The 27947-nt window shown below is 38.2% G+C and overlaps 1 protein-coding gene across 1 annotated transcript in view; it reads right to left on the bottom strand.

The window, feature by feature from the left end:
- MAN1A1 (mannosidase alpha class 1A member 1) overlaps nucleotides 1-27947 on the bottom strand; it is a 139380-nt gene that overhangs the window by 12377 nt on the left and 99056 nt on the right. The window contains exons 6-8 of the mRNA XM_021547138.3: nucleotides 17004-17127; nucleotides 14653-14746; nucleotides 8717-8832 (exon numbers count right to left, since the gene is read on the bottom strand). Of these exons, the coding sequence (XP_021402813.2) occupies nucleotides 8717-8832; nucleotides 14653-14746; nucleotides 17004-17127 (334 nt within the window). The remainder of the gene's footprint in view (nucleotides 1-8716; nucleotides 8833-14652; nucleotides 14747-17003; nucleotides 17128-27947) is intronic.

The following is a 27947-nucleotide window of genomic DNA, read 5'->3' as shown; positions in this document are numbered from 1 at the left end:
TTTTAAAGTAATGACTGAAAACCAGAATGAAATATTAATGTAACTGATTGACATAATAGCAATGATGCATTTCTGAACGATATTAACTAGACCAGAGTTGACTCTTGTAGTATAAAAATGGATTTTGTGATACCAATTTGTGTTGATAATTTTTTTCCTCTCTTTTGGCTCAAGATTAAAGTTCAGGCTGAAAGAGGATGACTTCCAAGAGTTTTTAAATTATTTTAACAAACTCGTGTTAAGAAACTAACAAACTGATGTTGATTGATACCAAGAATGTCACAAAATAAAAATATATTTCCAATTTAAGTATTCATGTTTAGTAAAGCAAATCATCTCTGTTTTATAAATGGGGCCTATTAAGAACTAGTACATATGTCTATTAAAAGCTATTTTATTATGTAACCATCTTATTTAAAGCTGTTTTTATGAGGTAGTTATTAGATATATTACAGACACTCAGATGCTTTATCATGCTTTGTAGCATCCTGGGTCCCTGAGTGCTAGATAATACCTGTACCAGTGCGTCTGTCTTTGTTAAGACCATGCTAGGTCATGATGCATTTTTACCCAGACATGAAATCTGAAGTTTAAGAGCAGGATAGGAAGGAAGGGCTATGTTCCCATAGGGGAATGCTACTTGCTATCTGCAGTGCTTTGGGTGCAGTTCTGGCAGGGAAATCAAGTCAGTAAAACAAGTTATCATAAAAGGAGAATATATGTAGTGTGGTGACAAAGAGCCACCCAAGTGAAAAGATCTGTCTGGTACAATTGATTCTGGATTTCCTACTTAAAATAAACTTATTTTTATTTTGATATAATTATGTACTCACTTCAAGAGACACATTTATTGGAATTGCAGGTCTATTTCAACTTGCTCCCCATCTACAAATAATTCCTTCCTGCACTGTTTGCAGATCAAGTGGAAGGATTGAGCACCTCTCCTATGAGGAAGGCTGACAGAATTGGGATTGTTCAGCTTGGAGAAGAGGAAGCTTCAGGATGACCTAACAGCAGCCTTCCAGTACCCAAAGGGAGTCTACAGGAAAGATGGAGAAGGACTTTTTACAAGGGCATGTAGTGACAGCACAAGGGGGAATAGCTTCAAACTGAAAGATTTAGATGAGATATCAAAGAAAAGTTATCTCCTGTTAGAGTGGTGAGGCACTGGAACTTGTAGCCCAGAGAAGTTGTGGATGCTTCATTCCTGGAAGCTTTCAAGCTCTAGGCAAGTGAAAGGTAGCTAAAAATATATGTTACCAAAGGGAGCAATAGCAGATGGTACCTGGGAGTGAAAAAAACAACAAAAATTGAGACAACCTGATTTGAGGCTGCAGGGGACAAAAAAGGAGTGGGAAACTTAAGGTAAATAAACATTCCATGCAGAATGTCTAAAGAAATACATTTACTACATGTAAAGCTGGTATGGTATACAGTATGTCATGTACCCATAAGCTCTTAGAGCCAGAGTAACTTTTTACAGCTAATACAGTTCCTGGCAATTTTTCTTTTTAAGCTTTTACCTAAGGCTCTGCTTACAGACCTCACTGCAGTAAAGCCTTCAGCCAAATTACTTTTTTCTCCATCTTGTGGGAAATTATTCCTTCAATGCAACAACTGTATAAATGCTTGTGCACTCAATTAGAAACACTAACAGTTCTTTTTACAGTTTGAATTGTGACTCAAGTGCTCCTTGCATTACTACTAGCATCTTTTTCACGAGTTTGCATGTTAAAATTATGCCCTTGCCTATCTGTCACAGTGAATGAGACATTAGGAATGGTTTCAACTACACAACTGCAAATTGCACATTTGTGTAATATCTGTTATTGACAGCATAAAGGAGAAACTCTTCAGTTTTTCCCAACCTGAATTCCTCCCCCTTCTGCCCTCATTGTTAAGGCAATATGTTTTGTGTTCTCTCCTTATCAGCCTGTTCCTTAACCTATACATTATACTGCCAATTCTTACCCTTGCAAAATTAAGCAGAATTGGACTCTAATAAATAACCATTCAGTTCTTCATGTCTTCAAGCTTTTCACACATCTTAAATTATGTCTTTATCACCCCCTTCAATCCATCCCTGACTTGATTTTGTGGTTGCAAAGTCCTTCATTTACCCTTTGAGTTACATAGAATGTATTATTTATAGGGAAACACAGAAGACCCAGAACTGAATCATCTCTCTGTTCAATGACATAAAAACTAATCAATAAGCTTATTTTTACAGGCGTTCTCTCTTTACACTGGATTACACTGACAGGTAACAAAAACATTAACTGAGAGCCTGCAGAGCACAGGTGGAGGCTTCTTAGGAAAAATGATTGCTCCTCTAGGCTGCTCAATTTCTAAATAGACATGTGCCACAGAAGAGTTAACTCTGCTGGCAGAGCTAACAAATGACAAACCTCAAACAGCAATGCGACCCCACAGCTCTGCTACCTCTAGCTCTTAGGCATTTTACCTCTCCTTTTACAATATCTTCTTAATTATGATTAGTGAATTTCAATGATTACTGCTGTTTTAACAAAATTCAGGTGGTTTCATTTCCTGCCTCAAGATGTCACTGTAGCTGGAGATAAAACTGCCCAGCAATACAGTTCTATATTTCATACCTAAATAAATTTGAAACTTCAAAAATATGATTCTAAGTTTCAAGGGTTTATAATGTCTGTTTTGTGGATAATTACAGCACTGCAGGCGTCTTCATAACAAAGCACTATAAATTATCTCTGTTCAAACTTTTAATATATTTTTCTTCCCCTAGGAATTTTCATAAACAGTATTTTGATCATTTGAAGCAACTGTGAGGATGAAAGAGAATTCTACCATGTGTTATTTCCAATAATTCAAAGATATATAATGTCAATTGCTTACTTATTTATTTTAATATTTACAGCTTGCACCAGTACATTTTATTGCTTTGAAACAGCACCGAGCAGCTGGATTACTGTGGGTTTACATTCTGTGAGTTTCTAAGTAAATTGTCTGCTTTCTTGTTACTTTTTTACTTCCCTTACATTTTCTCTGTTTAGTTGATCGAATGCAATAGATACTTTTCTTTCTCAACATTTGCAATTAATCAAATTTATCCTTTATTGCAAATTCCAGTGAGTTAATTACAAAAAGTTTATTGATGGAATAGGAAGTTCAAGTCCTTTTTACAAATTTACAAATTTAAATACTTCTGCCAAAGAAAAGTAGTGTTGTATGCTGAGGTCCTCACTGCTTATTAAACTGAGCTTTAAAAATCAGAACTGAAACCTGACCACAGAAGAATTTTCATTTAGTTATACACAAAATATAAGAAACATTTTAAAAGCACCAAAGAACTTACTTCTTTTGGACTTTAGACATGTTAGGTAGCCAAACTTACATGTGCAATGAAATATGAGTGCTTATAATGGAGGTAAGTAAGTTTTTAAAGGGGAATCATTGGAAATCATTTAACTACTGTGATACCTATTCATTTGATCACTAAAAAGATGATTAAGTTCTAGGGAAAAACTGTTTACTTTTGTTTGAAAATCATTATTTTTCTCACTCTATAAATCTATTAGTGTCTCTCAGAACACCAATGCTCTAGCATTAAATGTATTAAATGTTGGGTCTTACCAGAAGGATAAATTTATTCCTATTTTAAAACAGTAATAATGGTCTGGCATGAATCAAATCAAGTCACTCTCAAAATGTTACATTATGCATGTACTGAATACTCCAGATATCTGTTGATTCTGACAAGTTTTTTTTTTGTTATCAGAAAAGGGAAGGGAAAATAGCATGACTAGTAAGGACATGGCTGCTCTGAAAATAGCAAAGCCATGAGCAAAACCCATACAATTGCTCTTTAGACTTTTCTAGTTAAAATCCTCCTTAAAGACTTCTAACAACATTAAAGCTTGCTGCTTCTCCTGACAGTCCATAAATAAGCACAAATTTAAATAAATACTTTATCTGGTCCAAAACTTAAGACATTGTCCAGTTATCAGTAAATCACTATCAATTAAAAAATCTGCAGAAGCCTGTCTTTAGCCTTGATGCTTTGTGTAAGCATTTGTAAAGAGTCTGAAAGCTTGTGCTGGAGGCAAATCACTGTGAAGAGAATAACAAGAAGCAGTGAGTCCTCTGGACATTCTCGTCTGCTCGGTGTAATGAATCTTGTGTTCCTACATAATGCAGCCATACTATCTCTATGTGCACAACACCAGTGCAGCTGGGTGATAAGTATTTTAAACATGACAGCTAACAAAACTGCCTGTTTATTGATTTTAGCACATTTAAGTTACATTCAGTTAAGTTGCCTCCCACCTCCTACACCAAAAAAACCCCTCAAAACAAAGTATGCAGTGGGAATGCTGGTTACCAACTGTTTCATTCTAAGATGGGCTGCTATTGCAGCATCCTGCCTGCCCTATTTCTGTATTTTCTTCAATGCCAACAAGTGCTCAAGTATTGAATATTCAAGTCATTAATCACTTTTAACTTTACCCAGTATGACAAACCATTATATTTGAGTTGTTGTAGTTCTCTCATTGTCCACATCAGTTATGTAGTTTTTAAGCCCACTATGATCACACAGCAAACCACTTCAAGCAGCTAAATGGAGACTGCATATGAGCCACCAGACTGTCACCTCAGTTAAACATATCCTCACGAAACTCCAGAGATGAAAAATGCCTGTCTGCCAATATCACATTTTCAGTTTGCTTAACAACACTTCATTTTCCCTCTCCTTTCAAGGAGAAAAGAGACTCCATGATTTTTTTTTATTTTTCTGAAAGGCTGAAATCAGAAGTTCTGAAAAATATTCACTACTTAATTCTGACAGTTAAATACAGCCAAAATCCCCCAATCACTACCTTTGGAGACTAGCTTTGATATATACTCAGTTTTCGCACTGCCAAAGTTAGCAATGTGCCAAAAAAACATTAAACACTCTCAAAAAGTAATTCTCTGTATTTCTGTCTGAATCCTGAGGCCAGAAATTACTTTTCCTCTTTTGACAGAAGTTTACTGCATTGACAGGATTGCTTAATTGTGCAACCCAGCCTAGCAGCAATTTCTGAAATGGTGTTGAAATCTGGCAGAGGGGCCGTGGCACTGCTTCACAACACATGTTTCTCTTTTGGCCATTTCCATTGTTTCCATTTCCATGTGCTATGTTCTGCAGAAATTACTTGTTTTCTTGTCAGGATCATCTGAGCAGTTGTTACCCATTAAGAAATAATAAAAAATCTAAATGTCTAAAAGTGAGCTAGCTACCCTGACTCAAGGTAAAACTGCAGAAAGCAGCTGCTTTGCCTCACTGAAACCACAGGGCCACCAAGGGCTGCACTGAACTGAGCTGCTTGGGAAGTGCTGGTGAGGACTTCCCCTTTTCCTGTGAAGTTCTTCTGGGGTGAGTTACCATTCTCTTTACAGTCTCTAGATATGTCACTTCTCTAGAACTACACTGAGAAAGCGATGAAGGCAGAGTCAGAAAGAGAGAATAAATACATATGTAAGATACAGAAAAACTGCAGAAATGTCCATGAATAAATGTAATGGGAAAATCTGGAAAAGATACCTGACCATCAGACATCAAGTGTGAGACAACCTATTTACAGGAATAGAGGGAAAATTGCCCTTCAGCTTAGAAAATGAGAGCTGACACATTTAAGAGGGAAGGATTTGATGCAGCTCCTTGTGACACTGTTGTTGCTAGATATAAGTGAACCCACAAGGACCATTTTTGCTCTAAATTATCTTATAAACCTACTCAATTGTGTCTCGGAGGTCAGCTTGTTAACTGAGAAGAGTGAGATGATTTCTGTCCTGGATACTTGCAAAGACTGATGGATTATTCTATTGGCTGTCATTTCTTCAAAATATAGCTAAAAGCTGAATACATATTTGTTCTGTAACTAAATGTCACATGCTATCCATTGAAACCAGTTAAGAAAGATCTCTTATTTCATGTATTATGTGAAACAGGACATTATTTGTATTACTTTTCAAAAGAGAAAAAAATAACTTACATTAAAAATACATTCACTTGTCTTTTTGTGTGAATTCTACAGTTTATGAATCCCTCTGATGGCCTCATACATTCATACTATGCTCTGGTATTCAAAACAAGACTATCTTGGTCCTTTTTCCCATTACAAATAATCTCTTTAAATGGCTTCAGCCATATATGCATTTTTGTGGCAAGCAGAAGCAGTTTTTAAATCTAGTCTGACATCTTAGTTATTGCTTTTAACCTAAGCCATTATATAATCTATAGGTGATACAAAAATTTTGATGGAAAGCATTCCTTTTTTTTTTTTTTTAATATGATTTACAGAGCAATTATGAAAAATAACCCCTAAGCTCCATCTAAATAGATTCCAGCTTTTCACAGTGAACTACATAACTCACCATATATTTTCATTTGTGGTTTCTGGATAGCAGAAGATATTGAATTAGGCATCAAGCCTTCACACCACTGTTTCAGAATCTGGTGGGTATGTGCTGGACTGAATGGCCAGGAATAATCATGCTGCTCTCTTTGGCAGAGTCTTAAAAAGATTCTGAGAGCGTATTTTCTCTAAGAAAATACCAAGCAGACTCAGAATGCCCAAACCCGGCAAGCCTTAGTTGTAAAGAAAGACTGCAGCTTGAGCAGACACCTAAATCAGCTTTAATTTAGGAAAGTAATGGATCGATAGCAATGAAGTCAGTACCAGGATGGATTTCAAATCAGGATAGTTACTCCAATGAAGAACTTGGAATCTCAGTGGGGACTAATCATCTCGCAGCTTCTGTGAAGCTGAAACTTTGCTGCTGCTTTCTGAACAAGCACTTTGCAACATCTAGCTGCAACTCCTAATGCTGCATGAGCACTTACAGCTTTGGAACAGATGTACCTCTGTACAGAAAACAGGCAATCAGAAAACAATGGAAATAGCAACAGCCAGCAGCACAAGGAAACCTGGTTTTAGTCAGGTCCTCTCAAACTCTAACAGTCTGGTCAGACATGATGCTCAGACTGTTTCTGAGCTAGTACTGCTAAAAAGTATTAAGAAAATAGGTACTTTAAATACAGTTATATACAGCAGAGCTGAGACCCTGCTGATATTGTCATATTCAGTGATGCTGCTGAACAGGCAATTCTGCTCCTCCAGCTGAAACCTGAGCAGGGAGAACTGGTCCTGTAAAGTGGGGGCTGTCACCACTTCTGCTCCCTGCTGGGACCTCAATTAAAAACTGATGTTTTTATACCAGAGGAAGTAAAATGCTAGAAGCAGCTTTGAGGTGCTTCAAAATGTCTTCTGTGAGCAAGATGAATTGATAATTTCACACACTTTGTTCTCTCTGGCTGCCAACCCAATGTCTGAGCTATTACGACAGCACTAGCACTGTTCTTATGTTATAGCCTCAAATGCACTTAAACCTAATTTAAGATCCACCTTTTGCTCTGAAGTTGAAGCCATGCTAGCAGTGAAGATGAGGCTGCCTGCATCCAAATCTGCACTTACAAAATTAAAGGCAAGATTTCCTTAGCAGAGGACACTTGGTTGTCACATTTACAACCACCAGAGATCACACCCTCCCTCAGATCTTCACACTGACTTTCCTGTCTAATGAAAAAAAAATGGTTGCAATAAGCAACCATGGTTGTAGTTTTTTAATGCTACTAGTTTTTGTGTATGGGAAGTAAAAGGAGACTTATGACCTCCCTAGGGACAGTGTGTTTCCAGACAGATGAAAGAATAAGCAGATATTGCTTAGCATCTCAAAGCCTTGTCTATAGAGGCACTGTAGATACACACAGTTAATAAGAGATAAAAGTCCTGGCCCTAGACGCTTCCAGTCAAAACAGATGAAAGGATAGGGAAAAAAGAAGTTATATTATCCTCTTTTTAAAAGTATATCTATATATATGAAAGCAAAGAACTGAGAAAATAGGTAATTTGCCCAGGATTGGAAGGAAAGCCTTTAAAGCATTTAAACTGAATACTTCACAAGTCTCAATCTGGTGTCACAATTCCGTTTTTTCTCCCAAAAAAGCACATTAAGGAAATACCATAAATAACAAAGCAAAGTGCAGACTAGCAGGATCATAAATAGAATAGCCTATAGAAATGCAAATATGAACAATTCTGAGTTTATAAAACTTTCTCTTGTGTCTGATTGGGCTGTTTTGCAGAAGCTGACAAATATATGCTCTTGTACCAAAAAGTCATTGTGAAATGACACCCCTATTTTAATTTCTAATTATCTATCGTAACACATAGATCCATGTGTGGACCATAGTCAAAACACTTTTTATGGCTGAAACACATGAGAGAATTGAACACAAGAGAGGAACTCCCTCCTGGACATAAAGGAAAAGGACAAGATTAATATATATTTAGAAAAGATTCAGGGAAAAGAGTTGAATGTCTGTCTGAGAGCTACTTGCAGATGCATTTTTTGTTGCTTCTTTTATAGTTCTCTCCTCCAGAGACAAATGACTATACTGCAGTAAAACAAAAATAATAGTTATACTTCAAAATTCACCCCTTTCCCACAGTATCTGTATTTCTCTAGCACTTCTATTTGAATAAGTCTTTTTTAAAACAGAAACTAATTCTTTGAAAAAACACCCTGTGGTAGCAAATACATAAATCTCTCATAGTCTTCACAGCCTATCTCTTTAAGATTACTATATATTAGATTATTATAGAAAGGAAGATTTAAATGTCTTATTTACCTGAACAGCATCATAATACATTTTCTTGCCATCTTCATCTGTCTTGTCTGACATCAGCCATGCCTTGAGCAGATATTCATAAAAGCTATCCCCAAGCCCTCCAATGGAGACATGATCTTAATAGGGAAGAAAGAGATTGAACAGTAATTTCATCTTCAGCCAGGACAATAAAATACAATTACAGTTTGAAACAGTGTATTTAATGATCAATTGCTACAACATCTTTAATAAACATAAGCCTGGAACCTCAGGAAAAACTTTACTGGTATATACAGATAATTATTTATTTTATTGCTATATTTTTAATCTAGCTAAAATGCCATAGTTTAATATCCACAATGTGCTGCAGGAGATCACGGCAAAGAGAAAACAATTTATATGTGTCCATTCTAATTCATGTAGTCTATTCCATACAAAACCATGTCAAACTAAGTTGGTTTTTTTTTTAATTCTAAAAAGGCAAAAAAGTAGAATGTGTTCTCTGATTTGATAAAGGCTTTCCCTTCATGTGCAGGCATTGCTCTTTTAGTCACTAACTTTTCATTTAAGTCACTTCATAAAAAAGGCTTTTAGCTCCTTACTGCAGAGTTGAATTTCAGGTTATTTGGTGGTATTTCAAAATGCTGAGCCATATGTTTAAAAATAATAGTACATTTTTGAACATCTGACTGCTCTCAGAACTCAGCAGTGGCTTGGAAGGAAAAAAAAGGACTTCACCACATCTAAAGAGGATTGTTGCTGTGACACTGCTTTATTCTGCCCTATGCTTACTATGTGAAACAATCTGGTACTACAGATGCTGTGATTATTCAATTGCACAATTTAGGACGTGACTCTGGAAACACTAACAGCACACAAGCCAGACATTCAACATCAGTTGCACCAGTAATGGGAAATTTAGAGATGCTCTCACCTGCTTGTACAAGATTGCACCCACTTACTGTCCAGGAACCTAAAAGATTCTTGGCAAAATTTTGATGGGATATCATGATTTCAGCATAGATCCCCTAAATACATTAAATACTACAACTATACATACATGTGAAGTGTTTTTCTAAGTTCCATTAAGTTAAGAAGAGTAGCTAGATGTTAAGTTTTTAAAACTTGTTACTCCCTGGCAAAATTAAGTGATTTGGCATTTACTGAGTCTTCAGTGAAAAATTTCAAAGTGTTTTACCAGGACTACTCATCTATAACTGTCAACTTTACAGCAAAGGAGGGATATGCTAATTCCACTCAAGAAATCCAGGATGAAGATGTCATTACTCAGATCATACAGCAAGTTCCTGAGTCATACCACAACATTCTGGCCATGAGAAAACCAAAATAACCTGCATGGGATGATCCATCTCATAAAGTGAGATGCAGAAGGGTTAGTGATACTGAGCTCACATTTCTGATCACCTAACTGATCTTAGCTTCAAGTTATGCCTATGTTGGTAGAATTCAAAAGAACACAGAGAATTTCTTTTTATACCCCTTTGTATCTTTTCTCCATGGAAAGCCTCCCTTCACCTTCCAGACAGGTTGCAAAGACATGCAAACATAGAAGATAGATTTGTCTATTTCAACTACATCAACAACATCCTTTTCCTTTACTAGCCTGCTGTGACATGCAAAAAAAAAAAAAAAAAATTAGTTTTCTGAACATATCCTGTCCTTTTGACTACCAAATATATTGTACCATCAAACCTGGGTTTGGAATTGCTTTTTGCCCCTCTCCAACCTCTTTTGAATGAGATATATTGAAATTCTGGGAAGACTACACCCCATTAAGATAATTTTTAAAATTAAATGTTCATGATCCAAAAGGAGAAGAGGTTTCTTAAAACAATGGGAACATTTCCTGTGATCAAAGGCTGATCTTTGAACAGCAGCATTTAAATGACCTTTACAGTTTAAATAAATTACCATAGAAACCTCTGACATTTGCAAACTAAATAGCACAAGCAGAGTTTCATCAATAATAAGCCCTGTTATTATATACATTATTGCAGTAGACAAATCCAATTGACGCATGCTGCAGCAAATCACTGTCAGTTTACTGTCAAAATAACAAGGGCTAAATGAATTTACAGGAACAATGGCAGAGATCCATCAGTGGCCTTCACAGCTACAGCACTGCTGGAGAAGAAACGTTCAGAAACCATTCATCCCTCTCCACTTTATATTTAAGAGAAAATATTTCTGTCTTGTGCCAATTAAGGGTCTTGATTGTTTGGTTTATCCTTTCTGTTGTAATCAGCTGAAAACAGCCCAGAAAAGCAATCTTGAATAACATATTTTCAAGTCTCACATTCTGATCTTCTCTGTGGGGAAAAAATTAGTTAATCAGTGTTGGTGAATGGAGGTGACTGATATGAAAGAGATCTAACAAGATGGAACTTGCCTTTGCTGCTTCAGCATGCCAGGGATAGACCTGCATCAACATCTGCACCCATCATTCACAGGCATGGGAAACTATTTATTCATCAGCACTGCATGCTATTGGAAAACAAAGCTCATGTAGGCTATCAATTTTTCTGTGCACACCAATGAGAACTGGCATTTTGTGTGAATGAGGAGTGCTTAAGATGCAATTATTAAAATTAAAAATACGGAAATAACAAAGGCCATAAGGCAGAATAAGTGTTTTGACAGCTTTAAAATACGTAAGGCAGAGCCACTAACTGCCTCAGCCACTTGAAAGATCTGCTCTCATGAAGCATCAAAAAGCTGCTTCTGTGGCTAACAGAAGCCAAGAAAGGAATTAACTGGATCTGTCTCACAGGTGCTGAGATTGCCTCTAATTAAATCCAGTACGTACTGCTGTAGGATTAACACTTCCAGGGGAGTGTTTTATGTCTTGCGAAGCTGTGCTGAACTGACATGTGTTACAATTGGGCACACGTCTCAGATCTGTAAAGGGATGTCAGGGTTTATACCAACATGCAACCACAGTTGATGGCCATGCATGCTGAGCTGCCACAGGCCTTGTGGCACAGTGACCTGCAGGAAGCCTCACAGCATAGCAGACTGAGAAATGACAGGCATACTTCTAATTCATAAAGGGAAATAGCATTTGCCTTGATGGGAAAATACAATTGAGCAGCACAACCTTTTTGGACATCATTTTAACTCAGAGTGACACAAAACTTTCAAAAATGGATTTTAATCAATAAAATCACATAAATCACAGAATGGATCAGGTTAGAAAGAACCACAATGCATCATCTAGTCCAACCTCTCTGTGCCAGCAGGGTTATCCTACAGCACATGACACAGGATTGTGTCCAAATAGTTCCTGAGTATATCCAGTGAAGGACACTCCACAACCTCTTCCAGGCAGTTTGTTCCAGTGCTCTGTCACCTGCACAGAAAAATTCTTCCTCATATTTAGGCAGAATTTTCTGTGCATCTGTTTTTTCTCATTGCCTCTTGTCCTATTGCTTGGCAACTTGGAGGAGAGCCTGGTCCATCCTCTGACATCCTCTCTTCAGATACTTAAGAGACACTGATAAGGTTCCCTCTCAGCTGTCTCAATGCCAAACCTGCCCAGCTCTCTCAGCCTTTCCTCAAAAGAGAGATGCTCCAGTCCCCAGTCATTTTTGTTACCCTCTGATAGACTAGCTCCATCTGATAGACCTGTTTCTGGTACTGAGGAATCCAGAACCCCAGAACTGGACACAGCACTTCAGTTGTGACCTCAAGTGAGGCAGGATTACCTCACTTGACCTGCTGGGAATGATCTTCCTAATGCAGCCCAGGATGCCATTGGCCTTCTTGGCCAAAAGGGCACTGCTGGTTCATGGCCACCTTGTTGTTCACTGGGATCACCAGGTCATTCTCTGCAGAGCTGCTTTCAGCAGGCTTGCCTCCTGCACGTACAGGTGCCTGAGGTTATTATTTCTCAGGTACAGGACCCTGCATTTGTCTTTGTTGAGTTTCAGACAGTTCCTCTCTGCCCATCTCTCCAACCTGTTGAGGTCCTGCTGAAGCGCTGCCCAGCACCCTGGAATATCAGCCACTTCAGGTCTTCAGAGAACTTGCTGAGGAGGCATCTCCCCTTCATCCAAGTAAGTGATGGATAAGTTAAACAAATCTGGGCCCAGTATCAACCCGTGGGGGCACCACCAGTGCCAGGCTTCCAACCAGACCCTGTGTCACTGATCATGATCCTCTGGGATCTGCTGTTCAGCCAGTTCTCAATCCTCCTCATTGTCCACTCATCCAGGCCACACTTCCTGAGTTTGCCTATGAGAATCTTGTGACAGTGTCGAAGGCCTTACTAAACTCAGTATCACTGCTCTCCCCTCATCCAGCCAGGTAGCTGCCACATCACAGAAAGCAATTGGGCTGGTCAAGAGGGATTTCCTTTAGTGAACCAAAGCTGACTACCCTTGATCTACTTCTTGTCATCCATATGGAGAGAGATGGACTCTAGAATGGGGTTCTCCATCACCTGTCCAGGGATTGAGGTAAGGCTAATGGATCAGTAGTTCCCTGGTCATCCTCCTTGCTGTTTTTGAAGACTGGGGTGATGCTTTGTTTTTTTCAGTCCTCAGGCACATCTCCTGAACTCCATGACCTTTCAAAGATAATCATGAGCACCTCACTATAGTGCCTGTGAGCTCTCTCAGCATTCACGGATGCATCCCATCAGGTCCCATGGGCTTGTGGATATAAAGTTCGCCTAGATGTTTTCTAATACAATCGTTTTTGACCAAGGGAAAGTCTTCCTTCCAACATTCCCTTACCTTAGGTGATCCCTCCAACCTGACAAGCCTTTGTGCATCTTCTCATTTCCTCATTCCTCAGATTCCAGGGCCTCATAACTATTGTATGAGGACACCTGGGAAGATGAGGTATATTGGGAGGGAATTCTGTTAGCCTGAGCACTAACAGGAGTTTCCCCTCTGTCTTAAAGGTCCCCTACTTCTGCCTGGTGGAGAGTGGGTAGGGGATCCATCACTTCTTGTGAAGTGGATGATGGGTGCATTTGTCTGAGGCATGGAAGAGAGCAGACACTTGTCTTTGCTTTTGTGAAAATTACCTATTCAGACTGTGGCCAAGTCCCTTCCCTCTGCTGCATCACCCAACCAGCTCACACACTGATAATCTACAGGCCCAGCTAATCTGCCCATATCTTTTCAGACCATGACTTGCTTGTTTTCATTCAATAATGTAAGGAAGAAAAAATAGACAGGCAGAGCTGCACGAATAGGATGGTGGCAGACTGAACCTAAGCAGGAGAAGTAGAAAAAGCAGTAAGGTCTTTAGAATCATGACCCTGCATGCTGTGCAGACTTTCAACATGTTGTGGAGATCAGAGAAAGCAATGAACAACAAGAAAAGGTGCAGTCATCATGAAGTGGCTAAGAATTCAAGAAATTCAAGTATTTTATAGTCTTTTCCTTCTAATTTTGGTATCTTCAGTAATGGTTCCAAGGGAATTAATGCCATGACACATTTCTGTTTAGTTTGTTTCCTCAGTTGGTGGCATTAAATTTCAACAGAAATCACAGCTGGAATTATCTGGAAAGACTTGTCTTACTACTTTTTTTTTCCTTCAGTAGAGCCATACAACTCTGAAAATGTGGAATTTGACTCAGACAAGCTGATAATGTTCCATTATACTTCAGAGAGCACTTTTGAATAAGAGACTTCTGTAGTCCACAAATTCCTTTCCCAAGTCATACATATTCATGCATTTCCCTGCTTCCATAAGTCATACAGAAAGCTCATAAAAAGCATGTTAAAATATAGCAAGTAAGATTATTATTTTTATATTTGTAGTATTTTTTACATTTTATAGAACCTCAGATATAAAGTGAGTTTCTATATGTTATAGAAGTTTTTTTTATATAGAAAACAAATAACAGTGACTGAAAGAAGTAAATGACTGCAAAGAGAATGCTGATAGACAGACCATAGTAGCAAAGGCTTCAGCTACTTACGCTGGCCCCACTGGCCACTGCTGGGATTCAGGTAGTTGGGATAAAGGCCCTCTGGTTTATCCAGGCGATTTAGAACTTTTCGGATATTCATTACCTAGTGGAAGGCACAAAACACTGAGCACTTATCCATTTTCCCCATAAAATACAGGAGTGTAAATATGCCAAAAATAACCTCCCTCATCTTACTCAACATACACACTCAAACACTTCTGTGCAATCATATCACTGCTGAAAAAGCTGATATCATCATGCAAACAGGTTCCTGAGAACCTCTGGAGTTTCTGTGTCAATTGTCAGCCATGAAACAACACAATCGGAGCAAGCTCCAAAGTTCAGGACTTGCCATGCAGAGTATCCCCCTTCTCCACAGGATACTGAAATTCACTGAGGCTATTTGCCTTAACTAAGCTCAGCTACATCAGCATTTATATTCCTTGTATACCTAAATCAGAAATGCTGTTAAATATTAAGCTTATCACCTAGTTCAGATGTGGAAGTGGACTGTAAAGGAGTTTTTCCTGGAAAGGAGAGCGTGGCTGGAACTGACTGAGCTCTACACCACCAGCTTGCCCATCAGCAGGGACGCAGGCAGCCCTGAGCGCTCTGCCGGCACTGCTAAGGAGCTCACTACAAATGAGATGCCCGGGGAAACAATTACAGTCCAGATGCTCGGCAGCTGGAGCCATCCAGCAGCACAATCCACAGCAGAGCGCATGAAATGAGTTATACTGAATTTTAGGATTCACAGAAAAACAAATGTAGCAGCCTGGAAGAATGAGGAGCCTGAGCTCTGCAGGCCAGAAATTGCAACAAAAAAGTACTGACAGCTTCATTATAAACCCCTGAGTGCCTAGAGACCCAGTGAAGTAGCTACTGAAAAAGCAGATAACTTATACCAAGCTGCAGAAGGATTTCTGTTGTGGTACACAAACTGCCTCCTGCATCTTGACAGTACTCATTGCCCAAATTCAGGCTGCAATGAGTCCTAGACCTCAATAAATGAGTTCTATGAATGAGTTCTTCCATGCAAAGCTTATTCTAGTGTTTCTTCTTCTTTATCAAGTGTAGCAGCCCTGGAATGGTTTGTCTCTGAGGGCTTTGGAATTGAAATCTGGAAAGGGTTTTAAGAATAGCTTACATAAACAGATTTCCAGCATTTTGCAGCTACAACATGATGCCACTGCGTAGAACCATGGGCTAGGATTTTTAAGATACGCACTTTCATTGTCTCTAAGTGGAACAGATGTTACGCACTAAATTACCATAAATGCCACAAGATAATTAACTTACGTTGCAAATTTGTTTCTGGCTATCCCTCAGTGCTGCCAATCCCTACCAATTCACTCCCCCCCCCCACCCCCCCAGTTCAAATTTAAGAGAAACTGTCCTTAAATTTACCCCTAAATACATGAAAATTGCTAGGAGTTATTTTGCATCAAAATTTTTTTCCGATGCTGACAATAGTATTTCAGCAAAACCACTCAGTTCTTACCCAATAATAATTTTAGATTTGACTATTTCTTTTAGACCTACTACTAAATATTTGGAGCCTCATCAACAATTAGATTATTAAGTCAATAATATCAGCTTTAGGTAACATGGGTGGCTGCAATCAGAATACAAATTCAAAACAAGTGTATCTGTAATTAGGAAATAAAAGCAAGATAAATGATTAATTTGTATTATAAAGAACAGGACTTGCTGGCATTAGTATATCAAAAAACAAAACTAAATTGTTCAGGTGGGAGTTGAGGAAAGGGGAGTTTATATACACACAGCTCGTGTATGTATAAATATCCAGAAGACAATGTTATCACATTTTGGAAGAATTAGTATGCACAACAACTGTTTTGTCTAAGGATGTAATTTTTTTTTTCCTTCCCCAAAGAGAGTTCCAAGTATATTTCTTATAGGTGAGTGCAATGGAAGGGTTTTCTGACTTCACTGGCAGCAGTCATATTATACAGCATTTTGAAGAGTAAACTTGTTGAAATCACCATGGTGCTTTGATTTCTCTAGGCATCAGTTATTATCCTGAATATAATGTCAGGTTTTGTTTACACCCCATTAAGTAAAGAACTGAAGAAAACTGTAGAGTCTGATTGCTTAATGTGATACTAATGTAGAAGATAAACAGAAATTAAATGTTTTGTGGGGCCATATATATGAACATACATCAGAATAATTTTGGAAGAGACTTTTGACTTTCTAATACAAAAGTGTGCCAAGGTAATTAGAAAAAACGGGACAAATGCTTACAGCTGAGGAAAATGCAAATCTCTCCCCATTGATATTAATATCTGAATAACTGATTTATCTTTTAAAACATTATTTTGATGGAGCACTCTAACCTTTTCAGCAAAGACAGGGTTTCCAGACAGGTAGCTCAAATGTACAAACTCCAGATGCAAAGTCCCAAATTCTGCCAAAATGCTGCTTCCACCCGAGGCCCATGGCCAATTTCGACCGATTCCACTAAGATGGGGGGAAGAGAAAGACAGAAAACAATCATGAGCATGTATAATGAAATGCTAATAAAATGTAATAGGCAGGACCTATACTGTTATCATGAGAAGATAATTAATCTAAAATGTATTTAAATATGTGTGTAAGGAGCCATACTTCAGCAGCCTTCCATGATTTCCCCACAGGACCTTGAATTACTTCTGTCCAGCTCTGCTTAAGCTGTACAGTTGCTTCTTGCAACAAGCCAATCTTTTAGCTCACAATGGCTCCATCACACCACTGTAGCAGTGTTTCATTGCAGGATAGCATGTTTAAAGACATGACAAAAAAACCACTGAGTATAAGAAAGCATTCTCATACTTCACCTCTTTTCCCTTGTACTTAACACAAGACTCCCCAATTCTAACTCTAATTTCTACAGTGCTATTGTTTATTAACTTAAATTAATGCATATATACAGAATAAGCTTTAAGTTAAAAGTATTGCATGCAGCACATACTTCTTAATTCATAACACTTTGATAGATAAGTATGTATTTTCTGTCTGGGCACTTGTACCAGGATGAGTAACTTCAGTTTTAATTACAACCTAAAGATACTTTGCAGCAAAATTAATCCTAGGATTTGTATTGAGAATAGAGAAACCATATTTATTGCTAAATCCCCACTAGAAACTAACACTGCTTGAGACTCAGGACAGCAAGTCTACTAAAGTTTTATTACAAAAAGGTGGAGATTTTTCACCCTTGAAATTTCCAGCAGCAATATTTAGAAAAAAACCCTGAAATTAAAGAAAAGAAAAGCTAGCTTCTGAAGCACCTAGGTGAATAATGATATATTAGATTGGCTTATTATTAGGATGAATGTTATGTAAAATAAGCTTATTAGGTACTGGAATATCTTCCACATTTCCAAGTTGTAAAGAGCATTAAACACAAATACATTTGTATATAAATAAAATTTTAGTTTTACTTTTACACATAAGAAGCCACTACAGTCATTAATTAGCAGTTGCACAACCATGAAAATACTGCATCCTTCCTGTGTTAAAATGTGACTCAAAAAAACCCAAACCAGCAAAATCCCCAATAAATCATAATGAAGTTCCCAGATACATTAAAATTTATTCTTCAAAAGATCATCTATAACTGAAGTTTAATCAATGCATGAAACTTAAGACTCCATTAAGTCAATCTCCCTGCTAGTTATATCAAATGGTATTTTGAGACTTCTGCAAGACGCACAAAATAAAACCAAGCCATCAAACTACAAAAGCAGAGAAAAGGCACAGAGGGTACAAAGGAAAGAGATCTGATGAGGCTCCCCTGGTTGACCATAAAGGTGCAAGAGGCTGGAACACATTTAAGTCCTCTAATGTAAATAATTGCCCAAAAAAAAAGTGTTTCTAATCTTCATAGCTACAGATCAAAATCAATGACACAATTAAATCAGGGTACTGTAAAGATACACAACCCCAATTTAATATGGTATTTGTGGATTGAAACAGAAACCAAGTTTTATGGTATATTAATATCTCATTTTAAGATCTATCTTACAAAGATTAGAGTACTTTTTACAGAGTGAAGAGAAACCCACAACTGATTTACAAGCTGTCTGCACTTCAATCTACTGTGGCTTGGAATTTTTTTGAACGGAAATGTAAGCATCAGGTATTACAGAAAACAGGATTAAGGTGAGTACAAGTAGATAACATGTCTGGAAACCTCTGCAGTCTGAAGAACTTACAGACTGGTTATTCACCCAAGAACAGACCTCATCTCTGGTATACATCATCTCAAGTTCTAACTGCTGACTTCTAGATGAAAATATTTTATCATTTCCAAATCACCCAGATTAAAAGAGCTGACATAAACTTCACAGGAATAAAAAAAAGAAAAAAAAAGTTTGAAAAGTTACCATGTTGTGGTACAAAAGGGAAAAGCACACGTGCTTTTTTTCTATAAAGTTTCTCAATCAATCTCAAAGTGAAAACATCGAGCTGTTCCTGCAGCAAGGCATCAACCAAAATTGACAGAAAACGTAATAGAGTTCCTACTTGCACTCCACCCCAGTGTCTGCTGATATCAATACAACCTGCCAGAACACTTTGATGTAGTGTGTTTGGTTAAAAAGGAAAATTTCCAAACACAGCTGTCAAAAGGTTTTGTGCATGCAGCAATGCACTTTGCCATGAGTGGAAGATTCTTCTTGTTTAAGATAGTTTGAAAATTATGAACTTGCATTCTTTGATCTTAATGCAAAAAATAAGTAGAAAGAAACATCAGTGTTGCATCTTATGTACTATTTAACATAGCTTTCACTTTTTTCAGTTGGGTCAGGTTGAGAGGGAAAAAAGGCAGTATTGGTAAATCTGCAAAATAACAAGGCTATGTCTTGGTTTAATCACAGATGCAAGATCTGTCACTGAAAAGCTCATTTCAATAAGTGGTAGTACCCACAATTTGCATTTCAGTCCCTCAACTCTTTTTTATATAACCTTCAGCTATGGATGTCTGGTATTTTCTCATACCATAGAATGGCCTGGGTTGAAAGGGACAGTACAAATCATCAGGTTCCAGCCCCTCTGCCATGAGCTGGGACACCTTTCACAGGTTGCTCAAAGCCCTGTCCCACCTGGCCTTGAACACTTCATGCCACAGCCACCGTGGGCAGCCGATTCCAGTCTCTCCCCACCCTCACATAAAAAATTTTCTTCCTGGAATCTAATCTAAACCTAATCTCTTTTAGTTTAAAGCCATTCCCAATTGTGCTATCACTACTGGCCCTTGCCAAAAGTCCCTCTCAGCTCTCTTGCAGACCCCTTTAGCAGGGAAGGCTGCTGTGAGGTCTCTCCAAACACTTCTGCAGATTGAACAGCCCAATTCTCAGCATGTCTTCACAGGAGGGGTGCTCCAGCCAACTGATCATCTTCATAGGATATATTTCATCCTTGGGAGCAATGGAACAGGTAAGTTTTCTATATTCCTTCACACTGACTGGAACAGCCATGGTACTGCTTCTGCTTCCATTTAACTTCATCTTTAGTTATTAGTTGCATTCCTTTGTCTTGCTTTCTTTTGAAATTTACTTTGCCACTGAATTTTTCAATTTTTCTGATGTTGATACACACTACAACCTGTACTGTCAGTTATGTACTGACATCAGAATTAGAAACAAAACTCCTGCTATATGCTCCAGGAAGGAAACAGGGAAGGAGACAAACTACTCAAACTTCTTTGAAGATCCAGATGAGTACTAAAATATGTTCAGTTTATAGGTTACTATTTTAACCTATTTGAAATCACTGTGTCTAAAATAGTATATTTTACACCGCATAAAACACACAAAAAAATTTTGTAACATATTCAGAGAACTTTAGGACTTATAACTTTTATTATGTAAGTAAGACAAATTTGAAGTGAGGATCTGGATCAGAGAAGCATAATACTTTGGTTTATAATATTTCTCACTGATTTTATGAATTTTGTTTCTGAACACTGAGTGCCACAGAATCTGAAAACCAGTGTTTGTAATTCAACTGTCATTCATTCTTGGGAAACATGAGCCTGATTGACCTGGACTGCTGGTAACTCAATTCAGTATTTTCCCAGCAGACCATTGTTGGTTCATCTGTACATAAGAACAGAAAGTATGAGATCACTAAGTCTTCTAAAATGTACAGAGTGTACCAAGAGAGGGAACCACAGAGGAAATATAAATATTCAAAGGTTGCTTTTTAAAAAATCACTGAAATTCAGAAGCACAACCATATTTAAAAGAGATTTAAAAAATTATACTACATCCCCAACAGATATATAAAGCAGCAGCTAATTTTCAACTGAAAGGAAAAGCAAATCCTTAGGGAAACTTCACAAATACTTCAAAGGGTCAAAACACTTATCAAAATTCTTGTCATCAGCGAGCAGAAATGTTTGTCTCTGCAGACAACTTGTTTATTATACGCCGACCTTTCCTGGAGGATGCCAGGACAACTCTGGTAGCTGGAGGCAGAGCAAGAAGTCAAAATTTCAATATTTAATGCCAAATGCACCAGCTCAACAGGATAGTCAGTATCCTCCTGCAGATTTAACCAGGAAAAAGGTGAAAGGCCAGAATAAAAGAGACACAGCAGCAACAAAGTGATGTGTCCAAGTACTGCTGTTGAGAAATGTTTTAGAATTAAATATGAAAATAAGTCCTAACAGCCCCTTTGGACTTCAGTAAAGCTGATTTTTTTTTGTTAGAAACTACCCTGCAATTGTGGGTGAAAATGCAAAGCGCTATGACAGAGAAATCACTGAGAGGGGTGCAGTGGAATTCACCAGAGCTGGAGCATGCAGGTTGTGCCTGGGTCTTCCAGCAGTGCTGAGCGGCCAAGGAGGATCTGCCTGGAAAATATAGATTGTGACTGGAACTGCTTAGGCTTAATCCTGTTTTAAGAGGATTTCTGCAGGAGCAGAGTGGTGCCCAGCCCAGTCCTCAGAACTGCCTTGTGTCCCTCCACACCACCAGCTGTCACTCAGGTGCCCAGGGGAGAGAGACACCTTTCCAAACGGAGGTCGAGACACAGGCAGCGGGTGTTGCAATGGACACACAAACTTCCCTGCACTTTCCCCTCCCAGCAGCCCAGGATGCACTTCATGTTTCTCCTTCACTCTCAACCCCCATGCAAACATGCCTTGAAACCAGAAGTAATGTAGAATTATCAGGGTGGCTTTTTTTGTCATCCCCCACTTTTTTTCCCCAAAGGAAGCCTGTGGTCACCAGACAATTTTGAAAGCATAATATGATTGCTATTCCATGTTTTATTGTTAAAATTATGAACACATGCCATTTAGCAGCACAGCTGAAACCCCACACTGTAATTCAGCAACCACCTTGTGTGCCAGCTACAGGTCTGGCCATGAGAGAAGGTGGGGAAATGCGAGAGCTCTGCAACTCCAGCAAGGGTATTCTTAGAAATTCATCTCTTTGGGGTTCCCCAACGTACAGGGATAATCAGTACAGGGAGATAAGAGAATTAAATCACTTCACAGAGGAGATTAAACTGAAGATGGAGTCTTTCCTCTTACAGAGTAAACCCATGGAGACCAGTCTCCTACATTTACCCCTTGCCAGTGCCCAAATCTCAAAATTTCAATTAGTTTCACAGGTACCAGATGGGTTTTTTAACTCTCTACAGGCTAATACACATAACAAAAGGGAGGACTGGAGATAAACACTCTGTAATGTTATATTTTAAAATCTTTAATTACAGAAAAGATTTCTTCATAGCTCACAATTTATCTTCAATGATTTTTTTAGGAGCTAGATGATTTTTAAGGTCTGTTCCAACCCAAAGCATTCTACAATTTTGTATTTCAATCCAGTTAGAACAATCTCCAAGGGCACAGTCCATTTTGGCAGAATTGCTCATTATTCCTACGTCTTCTTTTTCTAAAATGTCCGTATAAATACAGAGTGTCCAATCACAGTATTTCCAATGAAGTGCTTATATATTGCAAAAGCCTTCAGTCCATACACTGCCAAAGCCTTTGGTGTATTTCTTGTCTGTCATTACCAGTCTTTCATAATATTTTAATTTAATTAAATCAATTAAGTCTCCTTAGAACAAACAAAGACAGGCCATAAAACCATCAGGTTTTTCATTTACATACTCGGTATCTATTTTTGATGTTAAACAAAATATATTTAAAAGATGAAGTTGCTATAGAGCCATAGATGGCACAAAATACATCAAAATGCTAAATACAACTTAATTGATTTTAGAAAATCCTAGGCAAATGATTGAACTCAAACCCCAGCAATTAATATGTTATAAATATACACACACACACTCAACAGAAAAAGTAAGCAAATACTGGGCAAAAAATATTTTATGGATATTACAGTAGCATCCCCGGAGAGTACTGATAATGCTGCTTGAGCAGGAAGGTTGGACCAGATGATCAATCCACTGTGGTCCCTTCCAACCATACCCATACTGTGATACTGTGATCCCTTAGGAAAGGGAGACAAGTGGCAGCCAAAAGGATGATTCTCAGAGGCCATTTTCATAGAGTATTGAATGTTTTATGCATTATTTATGATTGCCACATATGAAAATACTTTCATAAGAAGAATTTTTTTGATTGCCCTGAATGGACCCATTAGTCAATGTGTCACAAAAGAGTGGCTTCTCTTCCCAGAAACCAGTGCTGGTCATTAGACACACATTTCTTCCTAACAACTTGCTGAGAAGCTAAATCCAATACCACAGACCACACTGGAGGAATTAAAGGATGAGTTAATACTTCTTTGAAGAGGTTCCCTTCAAATTCCTGAGCTACATCTTTCTCCTTTTAGTACTGCAGCTAACTAAGAATGCTAATAAATTATGCTGTATGATTTGAGCTTTAATTAGAGATTAATATTTTAAAGCAAAATTAAAACCAAACCTAACTATGAAGCACACAGGCAATGCTTGCTTAAAGTTTTTTGCTTGCTTGCTCTATTTGATAAATTAAAGGCTAAAAAGATTTTTTATAAATTTACTTATTTCTCCCCCATCCCCAGAAATACAATACATAGGATCTTGGTTTAAGGGCCTGTCTTCACAAGCACTGAAACTGATGATTTATTTGTTAATACTTCAAAGGTGTTTAATGTGTTTTTGTTTTCCCCCTAACTGGCAAATCATCCTTACCCTCATTTGAGAGTAGAAAGAAAAGTACAGAAATCCCATGTTTGCACATACCACTGGCACTCACTTAACTTTTCCAACCAGATCTTGTGGCAGGAGCTGCCAAGGCAGGCTCAAACTGGGGAACCTGTGACAGGACTAGCACAGTAACTGTGTATTTCTAGCTCCAGCAGCAAGTGTGAATATCTTCCTATCCAACTTACAGTAAATGACAGTTAACGTTTTGCAGGCTGAAGTGGTCCCAGAATCACCCAAGGCATCCAGACTCCTGCCGGAGCTCTGACTTTTCCACAGTATCCCTTCTCCAAGACAGGAAAATGATTATAATCTGGTCAAGCACCTCTCATTCACTGTCTTGACAGCTGGAGACAGCTGAAAAAGAAACTGAAAATCAGCCAGCTAGCCTGCAGGGCAGTTTTTGATGTCTGTTTTATTTCTCTTTGTAAGGAGCATAGTGTAGGCAAATTCTAACAGCTGGTTAGTTTTTCAGCTGTGACAATAAATGTGTTAACTGCTGCCCTTGCCTAACCAGTGCCCAGCTGGCAGCTTCCTGCTCAGCCCAGCTGCCCTCTCTGGAACTGATACCAGCTCCTACCTGGAGAGATGATCTTTAGGGATGCTGACTTAGCAGGAGGAGGCAGACAGTGAATTAGCAACCCCAGGAGGAAGACTAACTCAAGTGGTTACTCAATTTTATGGGATGACAGGGAATAAAAAAGATTTCTACATATGTCCACAATGTCAGACAAAACATGAATGTGTTTTACTGCAATGAGTGAGCTAATGAAAAGGTATAGCCTCAGAGCTATTAGTTTGAGAACATCAATTTTGTCTATTTGCCTATTCATATGCAGTGTCAGCATTAATATATGCTGATTTCCTGGCCACTTCAGTGATGCCAGTGCAGGAGATGCATCCATTTGTATTGGAGACACATGCATGTCATCATCTGTCTGGAAATGAGAGCAGGAAAATCAGCTTGCTGTGGCTAACTGTTCATCATTTGGGAAACTACCAGCACAGCCCACAAAAGATGCTAATATGAAACAGATTTTAAAACAAAATCCCTGCTTTTCTCCATGAAGTTCATCAGGCCCTTCAAAAGCAATGTTTATAGTTACATTTTCCAAGAAGAAAAGTAACCCTTGTCCCATTTTTGCCTTTTATCTTCATAATGAAACACACCCAAAGACCTCTAAAGCTGACAGTGGTCACTGTCTCTTTACTGTAGTTTCAGGCAAAAGAGTAGAATGTTTCAATGTTATCCAGTGGAATGATCTTCACTAAGGTGACCACCCAACAGGCAATTTCTCTTGAAATTAGACAGAACAGCAAGAGAGACCGAAGAGCACTGTTAATGTAAAAGCAGAAGGTGACCAGGAGGTACATGAAGTACAAAGTTTCCAGTACCTGCCTGTTCTATGGCCTCTGCCAGGACAATTCCCCACCTCCCTGAAGGGTCAGTCAGCGGTGGTGAACACAGTGAAGGCAAGAGAGTTCTGTCTGCTCCATGTTCAAGTCATTGGGCATGAAAATCCACTAAATATTCTCTGTGATGAAACGTATCTGCTCATGATTAGGTCAGAGTAGTGATGGCTCCTGGATGTGAGAGGACACTACAGTGAATGGAAACAGCAGACCTGAAGCAGCAGGAGCCAAGACCCAGGTGGAGACCAAAATGCCAGAGAGAACCAAAGCAAAGAGGAAACAATCTCATCAGCCTCTGGAGAGCAGCAGATAATAAGCAAAGGCCGGTGAAACTGCCTTTGGGAAGACCATGCTTTACTGTATGCATTGAAGTCTGACATCTGCTGAGACTAAACATAAATCACCTCCTCCATGGGCTCCAAAAACAACCAGATACCATTGTATACTTCTTTTGTGGTCTGATACATGGTTTTTGGACATCTAGATCTAGTGATACTGTATCTACTCACAAAATAATCAGAATATGTTATTTTTATAAAACAGTCCATCCAGACTGTTGGGCTGCTTTTTTTACATCAAATTCCTCTAACATTTTTCTGTGGAAAAAGATTTAATTTCTTTAGGATTTTAGAGGCAGGATTCATACAACCCTTTCCTTATGGCTGTCTGCCCCATGACACTTCTCACAGTACTGGTGCTTTGAGGGGTCATCAAAGCTTGTGGAACTGGCACTCTGTGGCAAACCAACAGAGCACTAAGCCCACATTTACATGCACACGTGGAGAAAGGGAGAGACAATTAGTCAGGCATTACATGATCTGAAGTATCAATATGACACAAGTAAAGTGTTTAAATGTAATTTTCAGAGTCACCATCTAAAACTGTACTAAAACTGCACTTGTCACCATAATAATTTCTGATAAAAATTATCTGAACACAGCACAGACCTACACGTCTCCCACAACACACTAATGAATAAACTAAAAAATTTGTGCTTCCTATTACTTTATATACTAAGGTTTAATTAATCAATTCCAAAGGCTAAAAAAGCAAGAGGGAATAGAACACAACAGAGCAACGCCAGAGATAATAAGTACTAGCATGGACTGCTTTTAATCAGGTCCCCAAAGAGAAGTGAAAATAACAGGAAATGAAAGTAATGAATGGAATTTCACAGGTCTGCCATCCATGTGATAAGTTAAGACAGAATAAAAGAAGGTGGTATTAGAATGAAATTCCCTGCTCTAGCGAGTGTTGTAACTCAGTGCTACTGACAGTCAAAAACCTTACAAAACCAAACCCAAAGAAAAAACATCCTAAGCAAAGCAATAAAAAACTAACTCTTGCTTCTGAGAGGCAGATTCAATGGGCAGGAAAATAATTAAGAATTTTGGAAGAATCTATGAGAAACACCATTTATCTCTGTTCTTGTCCTCTTTACCATGCCTTTTATTACTAGAAGACAGACTAACTGTTTAAGTTTAAAGCTTATTTTAGAACTTCACATTTCACATTAAGATTGCTTGCTGCTTTAAAACCACTGTAGCCATGGCATTTGGCACTTTAGATATACTTCAGTCAGTACATCCCTCTATAAGGCTCTGCTTCCAGTTCTACATCACTTTTCCAACATTCAACTTTTAGATAATCCTTTTTTTCTCCTGAGGATTTGCTATAAATCCCTGCTCCACCCTGATTAGTTAATTAACTTCTGACTTAAGTTAGTTTCTATCCCACAACCAATTTTCTTTACTAATAACTGATGTTCAAGTTCCACTAAATTGTTCTTTTGCTATATCACTTGCATTTTCCAAGTGCAAAGAAATTATTAACTTCCTCTGTCTGTAAACTTGTGATGAGGATGAGTACTGAGCAGTTTGCATTTGGAGGTGACTAGGTAACGTGGAAATAGGGTATAGAGAATTGGTGCTAAACCCAGAACTTCCCTATTTCTTGCTCTTCTGCTTGATGTATTTGTTGGGCTTTTTTTTTTTTTTTTTAAATTTTTTTTTTTTTTGCCTGCTTTGTTCTTTTCTGGTACCGTAACTCTCTTCTTGCTCTCCCAGTCAATTCCAGATATTCCAGATATTCAATTCCAAATACTAGATATCTTTTACTGCCAGTCACTGGAGATCAAGTTGTCTGCACACATCTTCAAGAAGACAGTGAGATGAGTTTGTCTGGTGGAGATCCTGCAAGAGCAGTCTCCTCCAATTCAGACTAAGGACACTCACAACCCAATCAAGGGTATTAATGTACTGAAACATTGTGAAAACAGTGGTTTCTCTACAAGAAGGGCTGTATCAGCTTTTCAGGAAAAGCCGCTACTGATCTTCTGGACAGGACAAAATCCCAGTATTTGATCTTTTCAGTTCAATGAGGACCTAAAAGAACAGGTAAAGATTCAAAGCATCAAAGCACAGATGGCAAGTGACAGCTATATGTAATCTCTCTGCCACTAATTTCCACTTTCCCACTTCCTAGCACTAATTTTTCAACACCCTAAATAATCCTAATCTCAATCTCAGTAATTTAAAATATATCTGTATCACTCTTTTCTATACAGTTCATATTCATTCCTTATCATCAGACAGTAAATCTACAAAGTGGATTTAATCTTTTTCTTCTCTGAACTCAATTAGCTCGTATTGCCTTCTCGTGTCACAAAAATATTTTATGTGGGCTCATAGTCATTCAGGTGAAAGTCTTTCAAAGCATCT

Source organism: Lonchura striata, chromosome 3 (genome assembly GCF_046129695.1).
Source record: "Lonchura striata isolate bLonStr1 chromosome 3, bLonStr1.mat, whole genome shotgun sequence".
NCBI classification, from domain to species: domain Eukaryota; kingdom Metazoa; phylum Chordata; class Aves; order Passeriformes; family Estrildidae; genus Lonchura; species Lonchura striata.
Note: the sequence above shows the minus strand (reverse complement) of the source record. Positions and strands in the feature narration are given on the sequence as shown.